Genomic DNA, 18,591 nt, shown 5'->3' with positions numbered 1-18,591 from the left:
CATTTTCAACTTGTTTGTCAACCAGATTATGGAACAGATTATGTTGAATTTTGGAGGCTCTACACTAGAAAGATGCAATTGGCATGGCTGTCCAAACCACAATACATACATAAGTTTTATAATATAATATCATTCGTAACAATAAGTAGTCATTTTTTATTTTTTTTAAAGCTGCTTTAATTATTTTCAGACAGGTACACTGATTCAGTTCCAGTTTCCTACAGTAGGGGGAGCCTTGTTTTCAAAAAACACCTCTTCAACTCCAACTTTGCTGACAGAATTAAGGGTCAAATAATGGGACTGTGGGAAAGTAGGATAATTACCATATATATTGTTTAAGGTTTGAGCTGATATACCAGATACAACACGGACTAGGCGAACTTTTAAATTACACACAAACCAAAAACACTAAAGTAGTAAAGTGCTTGGAAATCAAGCATTTATCTGACGAGTAAGCCTGGGCAGAACGCTGCCATTGATGCATGCAGGTCAGGATGCCAGAAGCAATCTGAGATATGCTGATGAAGTCTTTCATTGATGCTATCTGCTTAAACAGGACCAAGCAGCGATTCCCACGTTTCTGAGAACTTGCCTCGGGCTCCCTACGTACAAAGAGGAGATGAGATAATCTCAAGCATGAGTGTGAATGTGATGACTGAAAAGCTGGAAGAATGCTGAGAAATTCCAACACAATTCAGGGGCTTTTCCACCGCTGGATTTTTTGGAGAACTTTTCAATTTACTTTGGTAAAATTCAGTCTTTTCCACCAACAACAAGTTCCGGGGTCATTGAATTCCCCAGGGGGCATCTGAGTACTAACTCAGCAGCGGGGCGGGCTGCACTGACCAAGGCTGATTGGTTGGTAAAAAAAAAAAAAAAATTGGGGGGGTTGAAAAGTAATGGTTTACTGAATGTGTGGACGCGAAGCATTTGAGGCAAAATGGAGCGAGTTACTCGGCTTTACGGTAACACAAACAGTGTCGATGCCCACATAATCATAAATGTGACAATGGCAGTAAGAAAACCTCAGCGCGTGTTTCCTCGTACTACATCAATACAAATCAACAAGACTTGTATGAATGTGTTCCCTGAGCTTACCATAAAGAGGAGCTGTGCTAATATTGATCCTTTATGGGAGTCATTAAGCGGCGAATATCCAAAGCGTAAGTGATGCATATCTGAGTGTCTGATAACTAAGACTATGCACCTTGTCCCTTTCCCTTTTGTCATTATTAACTACTGAGACAATTTTTTATGACTTTTATATGTGCACTAAAATTCTAATGAAGATTGACAGCTCAAGAAGGATCCAGCCCAATAAGTTTAACTGCTCTCTTTTTTTCTCTACCGATTGTTGTAAATAGCATGATGATAAGCTTTTTTTGACTCACACTCAGGCTGGAAGTTTTGGGAGAATCCCAAAGTGTTCCCATCTTAATATGACCGTTCAAATGTTGAATAACATGCAAGCTTACCGTGTTGGACCAGAACTTGACGATGGGAGCGTGGTAGAAAGCGTAGATTTTCCGGGTTAAAGGCAGCTTTCTGGACCGCACATGTGTCTCCATGTCAGTCTTTGCATCTACAGGGTCGCTGGATCTGGCCTCTTTGAATACATCCTAAAAAGAAATCACATTTCATAATGATTTACAAACCAGCAAAGGAATAGAAACATGCAGCGGGATTCACCGAGTGTTTCTGACCATTTGGATGTCATCCGCAATATTTTGGAAGTTGTTTTCGCTGTCCTCCATGGTGATCTGGTGGTCGTCCTGGCTCTGTGGGATGTGCGCCATCTCGGCCTTAGATTTGTATTCCAGCAGCAGGATGGCAGGAGGCACTAAAATGCTCAGGATCACCTGGCAGCAAACACAGAGGTGGGTGGGTTCTCATATTTTGATATTATATTGGGATGCAAAATAAGAATAAACAATGCTTGATCACTAGTAAATGGATGTCAAACTTGTCACTATCAAAATCAGCTACATTATTAGTTAAACAGATCATTCAATTCTAACCCTGAAATAAAAGTATTAATATAGATAATATGACCATCATTTGGTTCATTTTTTCTGACCCCCCCCCCCCCCCCGAAAAAATAACTTAACTGCCATTATTTTAGGAAGATGAAGTAATGAGGCCTTTAGTGAGTATGTGTGCTAATAATCCAAGAGATCCAAATATAAATTTGTTCTATGTCTCTTTATGCTTTATGTGTCACAGTTTAAGAAGTTACAAGGACAACTACTCATTGAAAAGCAAACCAGAAGTAAAAATCTAAGATGGAGCATGAACCTTGTACCAGGAGTTCTTGCGCATGTTTAGCCGCCCCATCCACATGTCAGACAGCAGCAGCTGGGTGCAGGTGTGCGCCACGAAGGGTCGCAGGTGCGAGGAGACGGCCAGCTTCAGGCAGGTGGAGTTGCTCCAGTTCTTCAGCTCGTAGGTGAGCAGCTTCATGGCCATGGTCTCGTCCTGCCTGAACGACTGCTCCAAAAGATCCACCGCCAACGTGCCGAACTCACTGAAAAACACCAGCAATCGCTGCCAGGTTCGAATTGAGGCTTAATACATACGGAAATGAGCCACAAAATGAGGCTTGATAGAGCTCTCTCTTCTTCTTCTTTTTTTTTTTTTTTTACTATTAACTAGGGGTGTTAGAAAAAAATCGATTTGGCAATATATCGCGATATTACAGCGCGCAATTCTCGAATCGATTCGGTATGCGCCTGAATTCATTTTTAAACGTAATTTTTTTATGGGAATATTCAACAAAACGTCTTACTTTGGGTTAGGATTCACACATTAAGCATGGAAGAATGTTATATTAATGGAACATTAAGCCTTAATATTTTTTCAGTGCTGTTCAAACATGAAACAGACGGCAACCTGTTTGTTTAATGCAGTGGCTCAGTTATAAGCCTGAATTTTCAGATAAATAAATATTTTTTCATACAAATCTTACAGTATACATGTACAAGTTTACTGATTAGTATTTTCTCAATTTGAGTATAAAAAAATATATCGCAATAATCAATTTATAAATTCGTATCGGGATTAATCGGTATCAAATCGAATCATGACCTATGAATCGTGATACGAATCGAATCGCCAAGTACTAGGCAATTCACACCCCTACTATAAACACATTCAGTGTACAATTTCCAGAAGATGTGAATTCTTGTCTTCATTAGCTTTCAACAGGCTAACCTAAAACCACACATTTAGTTTCACAGGAAACCTACTTTGAGTACTCCTTAAGCTCCTCCGACGTGTCGTCCACCACATCACTCTTCTTGGCCTCGTAGCCCATCGAGCGGCACAGCTTGCAGGCCACCAGGGCCTTGGCCATGTTCTCCTCGCCGTGCTGCCAGAAGAACAGCGACATTTTCTGCCGCTTCATGAGCACGGCCCACACCAGTAGCTCGTTGAACGGGTAGGGAAAGCGCCGCGTCTCCGGGTCGTCGATGTCCACGATCTCCTCCTTGTTGCGCTTCTTATTTTGCTCTTTGGTGGACTCCAACTGAGAGGAGGCCAGTTAGAGAAGCATAAGTGACAGATATATATATTTTAATGATGCAAAACATTACAACCTCAAAAGCCACAACATTTAAGGGCAAATGTGCCTCAAAGTGATTTGCCATTTGAGGTCCACAAATTGTATGAGATCTCAACTTAACTCATTCACTGCCATTGACGGCTATAGACGTCAAAAATTCATGTGAACTATTTCTATTAGTTTAACAATGTTTCATTTCTTTTCATTTTTTATGAAAACCTATACTTTTTTATTGTACATTAATAACAGATTAGTTTTATCATACGATTAAAGGTCCCTTATTTTTAATATATAATTTTAAATTAGGCCCGTCAGGCGATTATTTAAAAAAAATTGTAATTAATCACATGACTTCACTAGTTAACTAATGATTAATCACAAATTTTATATCTGTTCTAAATGTACAAAAAAAAATTGGGTTTTCATACAATTGTTAGCAAAAGTGGATTTTTTTTTAAAACTAATAGAAATAGTTCAAATTCATTTTTGACGTCTATAGCCGTCAATGGCAGAAAATGAGTTAATAAAGGATTCATTTTGAGTGTGCACATTGTTTTTTCGTTTCTGCAGCTCCTATTAAATGAGATGGACTGCTGTCATGCATGTAGGCATAGGCCGAGTATCGGTTTACCATGGTTTTAAAAAGGCAATGTTTTAATCACTGGTAAAACTTTCTGTCACCAGTAATAAGCTCTTCTTTTGTTTTTTGAGGAGACTTTTTAGCAGGGAACGTCCTGCTCCAATATGATTGGCAGCTTACAGATATGAGACGTCTCGTTCTAAACGAGCAACCCTCTTTGAAATCAATTAGAGGCCAGCCGCTTTTTTCCTCTTCCTTCTCGGCTAAGCAGAGGGGGGAGGGACGAGCAGTTACACCCATAGAGGAGCGAGAGGGAGGTAGGGAGATGAAAGAGCTTTAAACACTGCAAACTCCAGCATGCTTTTGGTATGCTCTCTGTTCTGTTGATTCATGTGCACCAAAACAAAACATGGTGCCATCTTTACCTTGGGTTTATAAGGCTGTGCAGTCTTGATGAAATGGTTGTGCCTGGTCTTCTCCTTCTTATCAGCTTGCATGCTGAATGACTCATGGCTTTTCCTCAAATGAGAGCCCGGGCCCATTGGGTGGCGTCCAGACCTCTGTGTGCACAAAGGGGAGAATGATTTCCTATTTGCATTCATTATGTGTCATACGCTAGTGGCGCATTGCCGGCCACTCACCCTACTGCTGCCATGGAGATTGTTGTAAATGATTCGAAAGCGTTTCCTGGTGTAGTTGCACCTGTAAGTCCCGCCCATCAGGTACTCAATAACCAGGCCCACGTCAATTAGGGTGATCTTGTAGTTTGGAGGCAAGTGGCTCTGTGAAAAAACACAACGATAAAACAGCACTTTTGAGATCGAATCGAGTTGTACTCGGGAGGTGGAAATCATTTCCACTGACCTGCTTGACATCTCTAACAAGATGGAGGAGGGTTGGATTGTTGGGAGGTTGTTTCTAAAATGAAAAAAAAAACCTGTTACATCATCATTTGCAAACTTCCTGGTTCTTTGCTCGTGCGTGTTTCATAACCATACAGTGTTGTAAAGCTCCTCCAGCCGACTGATTGTCAGGAAGCGGTGCATGCTGACACCGTTTTCAATCAGCAGCTTGACAAAGTCCACTCGATCCATCACCAGTGCATCGAGCATGGCTTGCTCCAAAGAGCTCACCTGAGAAAAAAAACAAAACAAAACAAAACAACAACAACATGGTTTTGAGCTTATGATAAATCATAACAAAACAAAATAAATAAAAAAAATCAGGGCGAAGACAAAGATCCATTTGACCGAGTTCCCCTCTAAAATCTAAATAAATGTGATCGGGAAGAGAATCCAGAAGGTCAAAGTTTCAAAATAAACAACAAGAGTTCATGTTACAAGCCGCTCATGGCCCGTGAGGCTCCTCAGACTGCACCACTGCGGTTATTTGAGATCCGGGGGGTCAGTTTGGGCTAGTCCAAAGGTTCGGGGCTAAAGCTGAGCTAAGCAAATACACATCTGCGCGCACACACATACCAAAAGCTGCTGTCCGTACACAAACACATGATTCTTGGCAATGTCAACGCGGTCCCAGGCCAGCGTCAGGACCAGCTGATCGAAGGCAGAAGCATTTGTGCCTGAAACACACAGGTGGGAATTTGCATTAACACTTTCATATAATGGGGCCTTCAAGGATATCATTCAGTAGGAACTCTGAACTTTTTTTTCCCTGTACATTTTAGTAGAGTGTGAGCGTTTCAGACACATACTCTATGTGAGAGGTACATTACCTGGGAAGATAATCCTTATTAACTGTGTATGTCCTGTGAAGTGGCTAACAGGATTAGATTAAATCAAGACAATCCAGTTCACTACTCTGCTTTGGACAAAAAAATTGGGACACCTTGCGTTTACACCAACAGGCTACAGGAAGTGAAACTAATTGAAAAGAGAGATGAGAGCACACCATCTCTGTTCTGGTTCATCCCATTGATGATGGATGGCGTTCTTCCACATTAAACTCATTCAAGCGTGCCTTTATGCAGAAAAGGTTCTTCCACAAACTGTTCCCACAAAGTTGGAAGCATACAATTGTGCAAAATGTCCTATAAAAATAAAGAGTTAAGATTCACAAGGGAATTAAGGGCTCCGGCCAAGTCTCAATTGATTCATTAATTACTGTGTTGTGTCCCACGTTTTGTCGTATTTCCTGCACTTTAAATGGGGTTGTGTGCGTAACGGCAATCTGAGTCAAAATGATTTCCAGGACATCATTATTCCCATTTGCACAACATTTCTAGTTTCAGCGACAGTGATGATTTAACAACCCACAAACTTCCCACTACACATCATGTTTGCACAACACTGCCTGGTGCGTCATAAATACCAAAAGGGAAAAGTGGAAAAGAGACTTTAACCCTTACTTGGGCACTCATTTATTTAGAAATAAATAAAATTGTTCGGTATGGGATTTTTTTTATAGGTTTTAGGTGAACTATTGAATACACACTCACACACACGCACGCACATTCCCCCCCCCCCAAAAAAATAAAAATAAAAAATAGAGCAATGATGATGACATGTCAAATCGTTAAAATTACCGAATGAACAATACTGAGCTCTCCAGAAAAGAAAAAAAAAAAAGAAGAAAAAAGAAATGAATAAATGTTGCTATTTTCCCCAAACATAAACCTGGAATATGATCATTGTACATAATGATTTAAGTAATATTTTAAGAAATATATCAATTTAAGGAAAAATAATTGTTGTGACAATAATTGTTGTGATGACGAAATACTGTCTTACTTAGAATTCCGATGAAAATATACTTTGTAGCAACCACTGTGTGCCTTTGACATTTCTTTAAAACCTTGGAACGATAACCGCTCCGTTTTTAGTGGTAATTTAGGCCTTCATTTTAGACATTCATATTTAGGAATTTATATATTTTTTAATTCCAATCATTACTTTAGAAAAATTACCTGGGGTTAGATGATAATCACACAATTCTACTTCTTTAAATTGAGGCACGCGGTGTCCATTTTGACTTCTTTATCCTATAAGAGGGCAGGATGAGTTACTGTTTCACCAGCAAGAACACACCTTGGGCTGACAAATATTTGTTTATGTGAACTTTTAAGTCAATATGATCCCTCACCCGCTGTCACTACGGGCATTCTTGTCTTTTGTCTAAATATAAAGGGAGGACGAGGAATCACTCTCTGGGTTGGAAGAATTTATTTGAAAAGAAAAGTACTAGGTAGGGTAGGTAGTGATAAGTTGCTTAAATAACGTCAAGTAAAGTAGATTTTGATTCATTATGTGACTCTGAACTGAGTTTCGAGAGGTAGTAGTGACGGAGATCCTGTGAATGCAGGGAACGTGATCTCCTCATAGGCAAACACGGCCAAATTGCTTTGAAAGCATATCAATAACAGAACAAAAACACTGCACGGCCCTGAAGACTTATAGCCTTTGCCTCAGATGAACACTGAATCAACACGGGTTGCACTACGGCAGACATGTGTCTTTATTATTAAAAGACGAAAAGAGTGAGTATGGGAAGAACTCCTACCTTGGAGTAAGGCCTTAAGAATGGCAACGTCGATGTCCTGGCTCTCCTCAGAGCTGATTTGAAACACCGTAATCTGTGTTGAAAAAAAAACACAACTCTCAGCTTGAAGTAAAATGGAATCATTAATAGTACTTTTTTTTTTTTATTGTTACTATGTGTGGACTACAATGTTACAGGCAAAAAATAATTATACTTGTGTCCAACTGCCTTGTGTTAGTGATTTTTGTTTGAGAAATTCTACAAAAAAAGTGCCAAATTACTGTCAACTCTAACTAGAAAATGTACAATGATTTTTTTTTTTTTAACACATTTTGTTTTACATCCTTGACTTGATTTGCTGTTGTTTTTGGACCGTGCAGATCCCTCTAATGATGTGTTGTATTGCTTCACTTTACCAATTCTTTCTTCTTCATGCACTCCATCAGAGTCTGAAAAAGGTGGATGGCGTCGCTCTGGCTGAAGTTGAAGGTTTTCTTGATGGTGGCGATGATGTCCGCCTCCACACCGTCTGGTAGGCCGCTTGGGAAAAAAGAAAAAAAAAAGATTTACAGTCCAATATAGTGATTTCTTAGCAGCAGCACTATAAATAGCCAACATAAAGTAACTCAAATATAATGTCAGTCTGCTTTGAAATTTTACTGGCTTACACTGACAGGTGTTGATTATACTGCAGGTTGTCAATGTTTAGTTGCCTTGAGTAAACTTTGAAATAAAACATATTGTTTAAAAACAAAAGATGACAAAACGAAATACTGTACATCTAATGTGATGCCTTTTTGCCTGAGCTCAAGTACTGACTTATTTTTGTGATCATAAATAAGAACTATTGTGACTAATTCAGTCTTGGCCTTCAACCTTTTAGCAAAGTTACACTATAATAATAAATTGATGTTCTTGCTTCTTTTCTTACGAACTCAATTTCACTCATGGGATTAATTCAATATCTGTCTGTCAATTCCGTTATTATACGTGCGATGTGATTCATCATCAGCATTTCAAAATCTAGTCCTTACCCGCCTTCCTCGGTTTGCTTGTGGACGTAGGCCAGTATGTCCGCAGCTCGGCCTGTCCCCTCGCACACCACCACGGGGACGGGGGGGCTCTCTTGAAGGTAATCAAGCACGGTCAAGATCACATTGGGACCGCCCTCTAAGATGAGCGCCACCACGGGAACACCCTGACCAATACCTGCGAGGATGAAGGATCCAAAAAAATGGACAGTGTCACATCACATTTAATTCCTCACGACCTGGCAATAATATTTTATTTATTTATTTATTTTTGGAGCAAGCCACCATACCAGGCCCCATCAAAGGCACGCATCTAAGACACAGATATTACACTGTTGTACAGTATTTACATTTTTTGTTTGCAAAAACAATGTGTTTATAATGTATTCAACAACAGTGCTTTAATAAGTTTAAATGTATTTGAAGGGTGTGGGAGGGAGTGAATCAAAAGTTATGAATGTAACTCCAGTTCTATGAATCCCAAATGGGATAAAATAGAAACATATATTTTATATGGATGGATTTACATTTTTGCATGTGGCTCTGGAACGTATCCACCACGAACAAAGGGTTCAGTGTATCCTCCATAGGCGACGTCTACGGTGCGGCTCTTACGTGCATGTATTCTTTGGAGGTTGATGTGCTTCTCCAGGTCTCGCCGCAGTTGGACCTCCGCCCCGTACTTGCCCACCGTGCCGTCGTCAACGAGGAGGAAATGTGAGTGGAGGTTGTTGAGAACATTGAGTTTGCTGAGGGGATTTAGCAGCGTCTGGTATGGAGCGATGATCTGCGGAGACATCCCAACAAAAGGTGAACATTTTGGTTTTTGGTGGCAGTGCGACATGACGCTACGTCTTACATCTCTCCCGATGAGGTCGGTCCTGTTTTCGATGACTCCCCAGGATGCAATACCTATAGTGCAAATCTTCTTTGATGATCTGGAACAGTGCTCTTTGAGAGCGTCACCGACATGCTTTGCTACACCTTTGAGAAAGTGATGCAAAATACAAGTCAGTGTAGGAGATTTTATTACTACTTCCTGTATACAGACGCTCCCCTACTTACGAACATTCGAGTTACGAACAACGGTACATACAAACATGTCTGCGCGTACAGTTATGTCGAAAAATGTTCGGTAAATTAGATTTTGTATGCGCGCCTTTTTCCGAGTAGTGCTTCTTTCCGCCGCTAATACCGACGCTTGGCGCTGTGAGAGCTCACCCAGCATTGAAGGCTCAGCAACGTGTCGAGGAGGAGGAGGAAGAAACTTTTAAAGCGCATTCCAGCGACGACGAAGACCTTCTCATGATATAAAATCCTCCTCTTCCTCCTCCTCCATCATCTCCTTAAGCATCGAGTACATCTTCCAAAAGTAAGTTAAACTTCATTTTATTTATCTTATTACGTACATGTACATACTGTGTGTGTCTCTCGCTCTCTCTCTCTAACATACGTAGTACAGTACAGTACTGTACGTATTCTCTCCATTTTATTAAATGTTTTTTTTTCAGTACAAACCAATACAGGTTACTTATACAAGCCTTAAACATACTTATATAAACCTTCAATATACTTATATAGGCTTTAAACATAAATTATAATACAAAATATAGCGCTGAAGCAAAATATAGCGCTGAAGCAACTTCAAATTCACCTTACGAACGATCGCTCGGAACGTAACTCGTTCGTAAGTAGGGGAGCGCCTGTATTGCCTTTAGGTTAGGGTTCACTTTAAACTACGATTACCCGAGTAGTCCATAGGATAATCGATTCTAAAAAGATTCATGTGACAGGCCTACGTAGAATAAGTCGTTTTTTCCTTGTTTGTGTATATCATAGATGCATTCTTATAAAATCAGGCCATTAAAATAATGCTAAAACATAAATTCTTAAGGTGGCCTAAAACCCTGGTAGAGTACGGATTCTGCAAAGAAAATGTTTGTCCAAACCTGTGTTGACCCCTCCAGTGAGGATCCAGGCACCTGTGGTGACAGCTGCCTTGATGAGGCCCTTGCCCACCACCTGCTTGATGCGAGGGTGCAGCTCAAAGTTTTGCACGCCCCCGTGGACAGAGATGAGGATCTTGGGCAGCTCCATGTGCCATTCCTTCAGCATCAGCCGCAGGATGCTCTCCGGACGAGAGTCGTAGGACAAACGCACATACTGCACGGATGTTCAAGAAGCACACACACACAAGGGAGACAAATGAAGATGATCACATTTCAAATGTCAAACTAAATATATTACTATTATAACTATTGTGATTTTTATTTCCTCTTATTTAAAAAAACAAACAAATTTTTGGTCATGACATAAAAAGGCGACGTTTACAGAACACATAAGTTTGTGCAGGTTATGTTCCTATTTTTTCTATTAAACAGTTGAACAAATAATTATCGTAAAAATTTTAATTGGTAAAATAATAAAAAAAATAATAATAATAAAACAAAAAACAAAATCAACTGCAGGGCAGAACTGTCCCTATTTGAGACCAAAAGTAGAATAAACACCTTTTCCCATATCTTTTATTATTATTATTATGTCTATAAAAATGAACATTTTAATTTTAGTTCACGGCATGCTAAAATGTAAAAGAAAAAAAAGAAGGTTGGGAATAACTGCAGAAATCCTGAAAATTTACAGTGAGGATTAAACAAAAAAATTGCATCTTTTTAATATTATATTTTTTCAATCATTGCAAATATGCATATTTTGAAGTCGAATAAAAAAGCAGGTTATTGTACTTTTTGAGTTTCACCTTTGTATCCGAAATGAAAACAAAACATTTGATAAATATAAGAAATTCATGATAACATTTGTCATGAAATGAAAGAAAACATACATATTATAAAATACTCTAGGATAAATGCATGATTACATTTATTTTGTATAGAAATAAAAAACGGTTACATTTATCCTTTAAATTCATTATTACTATACCATTATACAGTTCATGCATTTATTATCAAGAGCAGTAATTTTGCATTTGTTTGTACAAAACAGAATTTTTTTTAATAAATCTGAATTTTTTTTTTTAAATAAATTATATACTACAGGAAAAAAAAAAAAATATATATATATATATATAACTACAAATTAGTTCAGAATTTGGCTATATTTACAAAAAATATATATAATTTCCTAATACAGTTAGCTGTCAATTCAACATGGTGCTTTGACAATAAAGATGACTTTTGGGTTTGTGTGTTAATATTTCCCCGCCCACAATCCATGCCACATACAGTACATATTTGAAGAATGACCAATATGGCCTGGTGGTACACAGAGGCACACAGTAATCCTTCCTACCTTGGCTCTATAAGAGTGCGAGCCTCCCTGGAAGTTAACGACACCATAGGCGTCAGTGGGGCTGGCCTCTGTGTGTTTTTCCACCGACCACTCCTCCAGCTCCGGCGCGGGCCCGCCGGCGCTCTCAGCCGTCTTCACGTCCGAGTACTTGTTGGCCAGGCTGGCTGTGAAGCCGACGTGCTGCCGCACCAGACGGCCGCAGCAGCACCTGCGCCGGCGGCGTACATGCACGTGGTTACAAAGTGAGCAAAAATGTAAATTTCAAGAACAAAGTTCAAGCTTTTCCTGGCCTCTTGCAACTGTGGTAAATTGATTGTTCATTCTCAATTATTGCATTGTTCAGGACTTTATTTTATGCTAGAAAAGTACCAGAGGGAGATGTAATAAAAGAACAGACACAAGTATAGTGTTGGAGATGTTAAGATTTAAACACTATTTGAAATGTAAGCATTTTTAAGCCTTTCCAAAACACAAGCTTGCATCCAATTAAAATTAAAGCAAAGCTATAAATACAGTGGAGGCGGGGGTGGGGGGTGGTAGTGTTTGTGTTTCTTTTTTCAGCGCATTTAATATTTAGAGACACTTACTCAAAACGCAACAACATGAACAAGGGTCTTACGAGAAGAAGACCGGATGTGGTGGACTTCATAAGTTAGGTTGAGTGTCCACTGTGCTGTTTAAACTATCAACTGTGTTGAGATTCTATTTACATGAATGAGACAATTACGGGACCATTAACATTGAAGCTCAAGTGTTTTTTGTCGTTCACGAATAACAGTGGGGTGACTTGAATGTTAAAATGTTATTAAAACATTGTATATACGGTTACTAAAGGCAGACGGGTTCTCAGCTTTCTGCATTTATTGACTTTACAATTGACTTATGATTGTGTCGTCTCATTATCAGTTTCAGGCTTATGAAAGAATTAAAAAAAAAAAGTCTACAGTAAAAAGTGTGAATGAGCTGTGAAGTAGATTATAGATTCTTTTTTTTTTATGATTCTCACATATACCAGCTAAATGTTTCAGATTTTTTTCTACATTATAAAGCATTCTACTGAAAGAAAACAACCCCAAATGAGAATAAATCCAGCCTTCTAAACACGACTCTCATAATATAAGAATGTTGCAAGAATAAACAAGTGACTACTGCATTTATATTTTAATGAGCTTTACTAGCGAGGTCGCAATCATCATAATTTATGGGCAACGTGAGGTTCTCCACTCAGCTGATTAGCTTAGCGAAGAATGTGGCATCACAAAGCCTGGAAGTTAATTGTTTCCTGAGGCAGGTTTCTGCTCGCTGGAATTACAACTCCTTGCCTTGAGGCCGCTTCTGGCCAGCAGAAGATTGACTCCAGGCTAATCCTGACTGACCAAAGAATGTAGGAAACAAAGACCGAGGCGGTACTCACCGGACTAGTTGTTGGCAAATCTGGCATCCTGGAAGGCATCTAGATGGAATTTAAACACATGACATGAAGCATTCACAAGCTTGAAATCAAACAGAATCCTCAGCGAGTGCTAGCAAGCGAGAAGAAGCACCACCAGTTATCATTTCATTTTTTAGTTGAGTCATTATTCAAGATTGACTCTCTATCAACCAATACAGAAAAAACATACTGTACAAGTGGGGTGATTCGGAGTTCCCTGGAGGGCCTGCATATTTTAAAAATGTTAGTGTATTTATAATATGACACATTGCTGTATTGATATTTTGTCCATGATTCAAAGTCCACTAACCTAACAACAGTACGAGTGCCAACATGCATTGGAGCCGGGTGAGAAAAGGCAAATTATTGATAAAAAAGAAAACACGAAGAAAAAGAATAACTGTGCCGGAAGGAAGAGGAATGCATGTTAGTTACAAAAGAGTAACTAAAAACAGAGATGATTTATCAAACGAAGCAATTAAACAGTAAATCCTGCAACTGTGGAAATCAACTAGAACTTCAATTTTTAAAACTGCTTTTTTATTCAGTATATGAATAATAATGTTCTTTACCATGAAAATAGTCCCAAAACATTCCAAAAACACATTGTGTTTTGAAAAAAAAAACGAACTAACTGAATAGTAACTAGTAGGGGTGTGCCCAAAAAAAAAAATCGATTCTCATAAGAATCGCGATTCTCATTTAGTACGATTCAGAACCGATTTTAAAAGTCCCAAAACCGATTTTATTTAAATTATTTTATACTGTCTTGCCTTTGTCTGTGTGTGCCTTTATTTGGAGCGCTGTTCATGTTGTACCCGGTTTGGCCACTGAGGGGCAGTGTGGTTCCACGCGGTTTAATACACTGTTAAGTTGTAGCCACATTAGAAAGTAGAAGGAAAAAGTCACGATCAAGTTATTCCAATAAAAGTTGTTTTTTTGCAGCGTGGAGCCGTTCTTTTGAGTGATAAAAGTGCCGCGAGTAGCGCGCTAATTAGCATTAGCGAGTCAGACTGGAGTAGATCATTACGATTCCTTGCACATCTATAGATTGAAGCAAAAATCATTGTCAATCAAATAATTTTGAATCAAAAATCGTTCTGAATTGAAAATTGATTCTGAATCGAATCGCAGACCCAAAAATCGGAATCGAATTGAATCGTGAGACATTAAAAGATTCCCACCCCTAGTAACTAGTACGGTAGTAATTCGACCTGCACATTTAATGGGCTCTGTGAAGTTGTTGGTGTGTTTTTTTGGGTGCAAAATCCTGCGCTAAAAAACAGGCCTTAAACCTAATATCCTTGGTGGAGGTCAAACATGGCACGCAAATAAAAACAACTGAATTCATTGGTCACTTGAGTGGAGGACGATAACAAACATCGTCAAGCTATAATTAAAGTCTGAGTCTTAAAAGCAAGGTTGGACACGGATTCACTTATGCGCTGTGCGAGTGGTGGTTGAGGTTTGGGCCTGGTCTGACACACATACAATTACAGTACAACGTTTCCACGGTTACCACCACCAGGCTCACTACGGGGGAGCAAACACATACCTGTGGGGGTCCTTTGACACTGGAAGTATGTACACACATTCCCTCTTGGTGAAAGTGCTTTCTATCCAGGGTTTCTGGGACTGACAAGAGAAGAGAAGATGAACATATTTAGTAAACATGCCAATAAATGGGCAACTTTTAAACAATTTTAACAAATAATAATTACCGGGAATAGATTGCTGAGGAGCTCACAGTATGCTGTACGAGCTCAAAATGTCAGCCATTGACAATAGAATTGAAAAGATAATCGCATTCTATGTTACTTTATTTTTTTATTCCCAAAACAAGGATTTACATTTCAGGAATGTTGAATTAATTAAATTTTCAGTCAGTGCAGCTGGGGCGGTCCCCAGTAGGATTAATAGGCCTAATCCCTCCCAGAATACAAGAAGAATCCCTTAAAGCACTTCAACCAAAACCCAACAAGAACCTAAAAAGCCAAAACTGGAAGTGAAGGGGCTGTTTTGGGTTTGTTTTTTTGTACAAGATAAACTTGTAGTGTGAGTATATATACACACACACACACACACACACACACACACACATGTACACCTATAGGATGCATTTAAAAAAAATGTATTCATCCAAATTCAATCTGGTTCAACAAATCGCATATTGTTTGAATTAATTTTCAAAGTATATGCAGAGTAAGAAACTGCTAATTCAAACCTAGTGGAATAAAGACTTAATCCAGATTGCAGATTTGGCTAGAATTTAAATTAGTTGACAAAAAAAATGTTTTACATAATTAGATGGCTAAATTGAATTACATTTACTGTGCATGCAGTGTCAGAAACTATAGCAACATCAAAACAAGTTTAAACTGAATCTGATTCAGACTGCGTTTTTGGGTGCACTCTAAATTTAACATGGAAAAATCCCTTTTCAATCGCTAAAATCTGGCACGTCACATTTTCTGAGGAATAAAATGTACACTGGTTCACATTTTGTAAAGTAAAATCAAGTTTCATCTAGTCATTTTTGGACTATAAGGCGCACCTGACTATAAGCTGTGTTAGCTAGATTTGGGGAATACTCAAGTTTGTTACGCATATAAGCCGCACCCGACTGTATGCCGCAGGTGTTTTAATATTACCGCACCGGGTTCCCGCTACTTTCTTTTCCATAATGAAGGCGCAAATTGTTTCACTCTCGTCTCTCCTACTGTATTTGGGCTCACTTGATTTGTTTTGCTCTGCTTGTTGCTCTTGCACTTCCTTTATAGTGCGCCCCCTTGTGATCTGATGGATAAACCGCACCTTTGTATTAGACGCAGGGTTGAATGCAAGTGAAAAAGTAGCGGCTTGTAGTCCACAAATTACTGTACATCAAATCTCGATTTGATAGATAATTTTTGTTTTGTTTTTTGCATTTGGCTACTTGTCAAAATCAAACTATTTTCCAATCAGCAAAGTAGTCGATTATCAAATGAATCAACAACTGCGGACTGACGAATGCTATTCGATTTACTGTATGATGACGTTTACTGTGTATGCAGGGTTAGAAACTGTACTGTTAAACCAAATTTCATCTTGATTATCAGACTCAAAATGTACATTTGGAAACCTCAATCAGCGGTCCTGTTGGTTCAGTAAACTCTGTAGCTCCTAAAAAAACGATCACTTGATAGCATACCTGACTGTCTTCTTCGTCTTCATCTCTGTATTTAAGAGCTTTGTAGAAAAACATCCCAATGCTCCTTCATGCATCTCCCGGACCAAAACCACAACTACCCCAATCTGCCTTCAGCGACCGATCACCAAAATCAAATCACAGCGAGTGTCGTCCGTCTCGTTGAGAGTCTTGGTGCAACGTCCTGCGTTTAGTGCACAGATCTGGCCCAGAGTTAAAAGCTGAGTGATCAACGAGATGTAGCCGCCTGCCTAACAATAACACCATGGACAGTTAATATGTAAGAGCGCTCTCTCGGGAGGCAGATGAATGTGTCTGAGAACAAGTAGATGTTAGACTAGGGTGAGAGAGGCCCAGACGAAGGAGGTGCGGGACAGAATTAGTGGTTGGCCAGAGGCTTCAATGAAAAACACCTAACTACAAGAATACACCACCTGCTGAGACACACACACACACACACAATACACTCTTAAAGAGTAGCCCTTATTAGGGGTGTTAGAAACAAATTGTATTTTTCTCGAATCAATTCAATATACGGCCGAATCAATTTTTAAACATCATTTTTTTATGTAAATATTCAACAAAAGGACTTACTTAGGATTAGGATTCACACATTAAGCATGGAAGAATGTTATATTAATAGAACATTAAGCCTTAATATTTTATTTCTGTGCTGTTCAGACAAGCAAGGCAACCTGTTTGTTAAATGCAGTGGCTCAGTTATAAGCCTGAATTTGCAGATAAATACATTTTCATACAAATCTTACAGTGTACATGTACAGTTTTACTGATTTGTATTTTCTAAATTTGAGTAAAAAAACAAAATCGCAATAATCAATTTATAGAGTCGTATCGGGATTAATCGGTATCGAATCGTGGCTTATGAATCGTGATACGAATTGAAAGGTACTAGGCCATTCACACCCCTAGTCCTTATTTGTTTTCCAATGCTAGTAATTGAAGACTAAAGATAAAACGAACAATCCGTTGCTGATATCTGAGTCTGTTTTCATTGGTCTGGCTTTGTTGTTTGTCTTCCAGTTCCTGGAAAGACTTGCAACATTGTGCCGGACATGACGAATCAGGGTGTCGGCTTTGACAGTGGGGAAAAAATAGTCCAAATATCTTTTCTGACATTGGGTAAAAGTGGTGGGCACTCGCTTGATTGACCTTAGGTCAATCTAATAATAATCAAGTATTCATATTTAAATTGGAAAATCTTTTAGAATTTGGAACTCCTGTGTACGTACCAAAATGTTGATGTTGATGCAATTGTATTTCTTTGTGTTGTCCTTTAGACCACGGACTGATTGATACCAAAGTATTGCCCGCCATTTGGCCCAAGATGTGATTTAATTAACTATCCCACACCATCAAACATATTCTTGGAGTCAATCATTTTTTTCGCTAAACTATTATGCCCATTCCCTATCATAAATCATAGTTTCAGGGAATTCAGTTTGGCATGAAAAGCACCTCGCTTGGAGTATTAAAACCGGATTGAGCCGGGCTAACCTGTAACCATGGTACCTGAGTGTTAAAACTGGATTGAGTTGGGCTAACCTGGCTGTAACCATGACACCTGAGAATGTCAGCCAACAAAAGACCGAAGCTCTCTAAACGCGCTGCCAAAAACACACACACACACACTTATACTTCCTCACTCAAATCACTCACTCTTCCACTCTGCGTTTATTTGGCGCAGTAAGAGTTTTATTATCCTCTTTTTGTTGCGGCATGAAATACAACCCAGAATTGTTTCAGTAAAGCTGAATTCAGGAAGCAAATGTTTCTAATGCTCACGTGCTGCCTTCATGCACACAACAAAAGCCGATGAAGCCATCATTCCTTCAGCCCTCTTTGCGTCAGTGTCGAAAGACAATCCGACCCCCCCCCCCCCACTCGAAATCCCTTTAGCATGAACAGTAGCCAAAAATGCAGTCCTTGATAGCATACGTGAAGCACGAGATGTATTTGTTGTTCTTGTTTTCTTATTAT

General features: G+C 39.1%; 1 protein-coding gene across 2 annotated transcripts in view; it reads right to left on the bottom strand.

Moving 5' to 3' along the window:
- Positions 1 to 18,591, bottom strand: part of trpm7 (transient receptor potential cation channel, subfamily M, member 7) — a 45,816-nt gene that overhangs the window by 22,542 nt on the left and 4,683 nt on the right. Inside the window, exons 2-19 of one of the 2 annotated variants that reach the window (XM_077562829.1) lie at positions 14,962 to 15,041; positions 13,389 to 13,427; positions 11,975 to 12,182; positions 10,615 to 10,828; positions 9,525 to 9,649; positions 9,281 to 9,452; positions 8,669 to 8,843; positions 8,051 to 8,174; positions 7,656 to 7,728; positions 5,618 to 5,718; positions 5,138 to 5,272; positions 5,004 to 5,057; positions 4,781 to 4,921; positions 4,565 to 4,699; positions 3,246 to 3,523; positions 2,296 to 2,524; positions 1,704 to 1,859; positions 1,476 to 1,619 (exon numbers count right to left, since the gene is read on the bottom strand). In XM_077562829.1, the coding sequence (XP_077418955.1) occupies positions 1,476 to 1,619; positions 1,704 to 1,859; positions 2,296 to 2,524; positions 3,246 to 3,523; positions 4,565 to 4,699; positions 4,781 to 4,921; positions 5,004 to 5,057; positions 5,138 to 5,272; positions 5,618 to 5,718; positions 7,656 to 7,728; positions 8,051 to 8,174; positions 8,669 to 8,843; positions 9,281 to 9,452; positions 9,525 to 9,649; positions 10,615 to 10,828; positions 11,975 to 12,182; positions 13,389 to 13,427; positions 14,962 to 15,041 (2,583 nt within the window). Of the gene's footprint in view, positions 1 to 1,475; positions 1,620 to 1,703; positions 1,860 to 2,295; positions 2,525 to 3,245; positions 3,524 to 4,564; positions 4,700 to 4,780; positions 4,922 to 5,003; positions 5,058 to 5,137; positions 5,273 to 5,617; positions 5,719 to 7,655; positions 7,729 to 8,050; positions 8,175 to 8,668; positions 8,844 to 9,280; positions 9,453 to 9,524; positions 9,650 to 10,614; positions 10,829 to 11,974; positions 12,183 to 13,388; positions 13,428 to 14,961; positions 15,042 to 18,591 lie in introns of those variants that run through there. The other variant, XM_077562830.1, reaches the window with a different exon arrangement.

This window comes from Vanacampus margaritifer, chromosome 4 (assembly GCF_051991255.1).
Source record: "Vanacampus margaritifer isolate UIUO_Vmar chromosome 4, RoL_Vmar_1.0, whole genome shotgun sequence".
NCBI classification, from domain to species: Eukaryota; Metazoa; Chordata; class Actinopteri; order Syngnathiformes; family Syngnathidae; genus Vanacampus; species Vanacampus margaritifer.
Note: the sequence above shows the minus strand (reverse complement) of the source record. Positions and strands in the feature narration are given on the sequence as shown.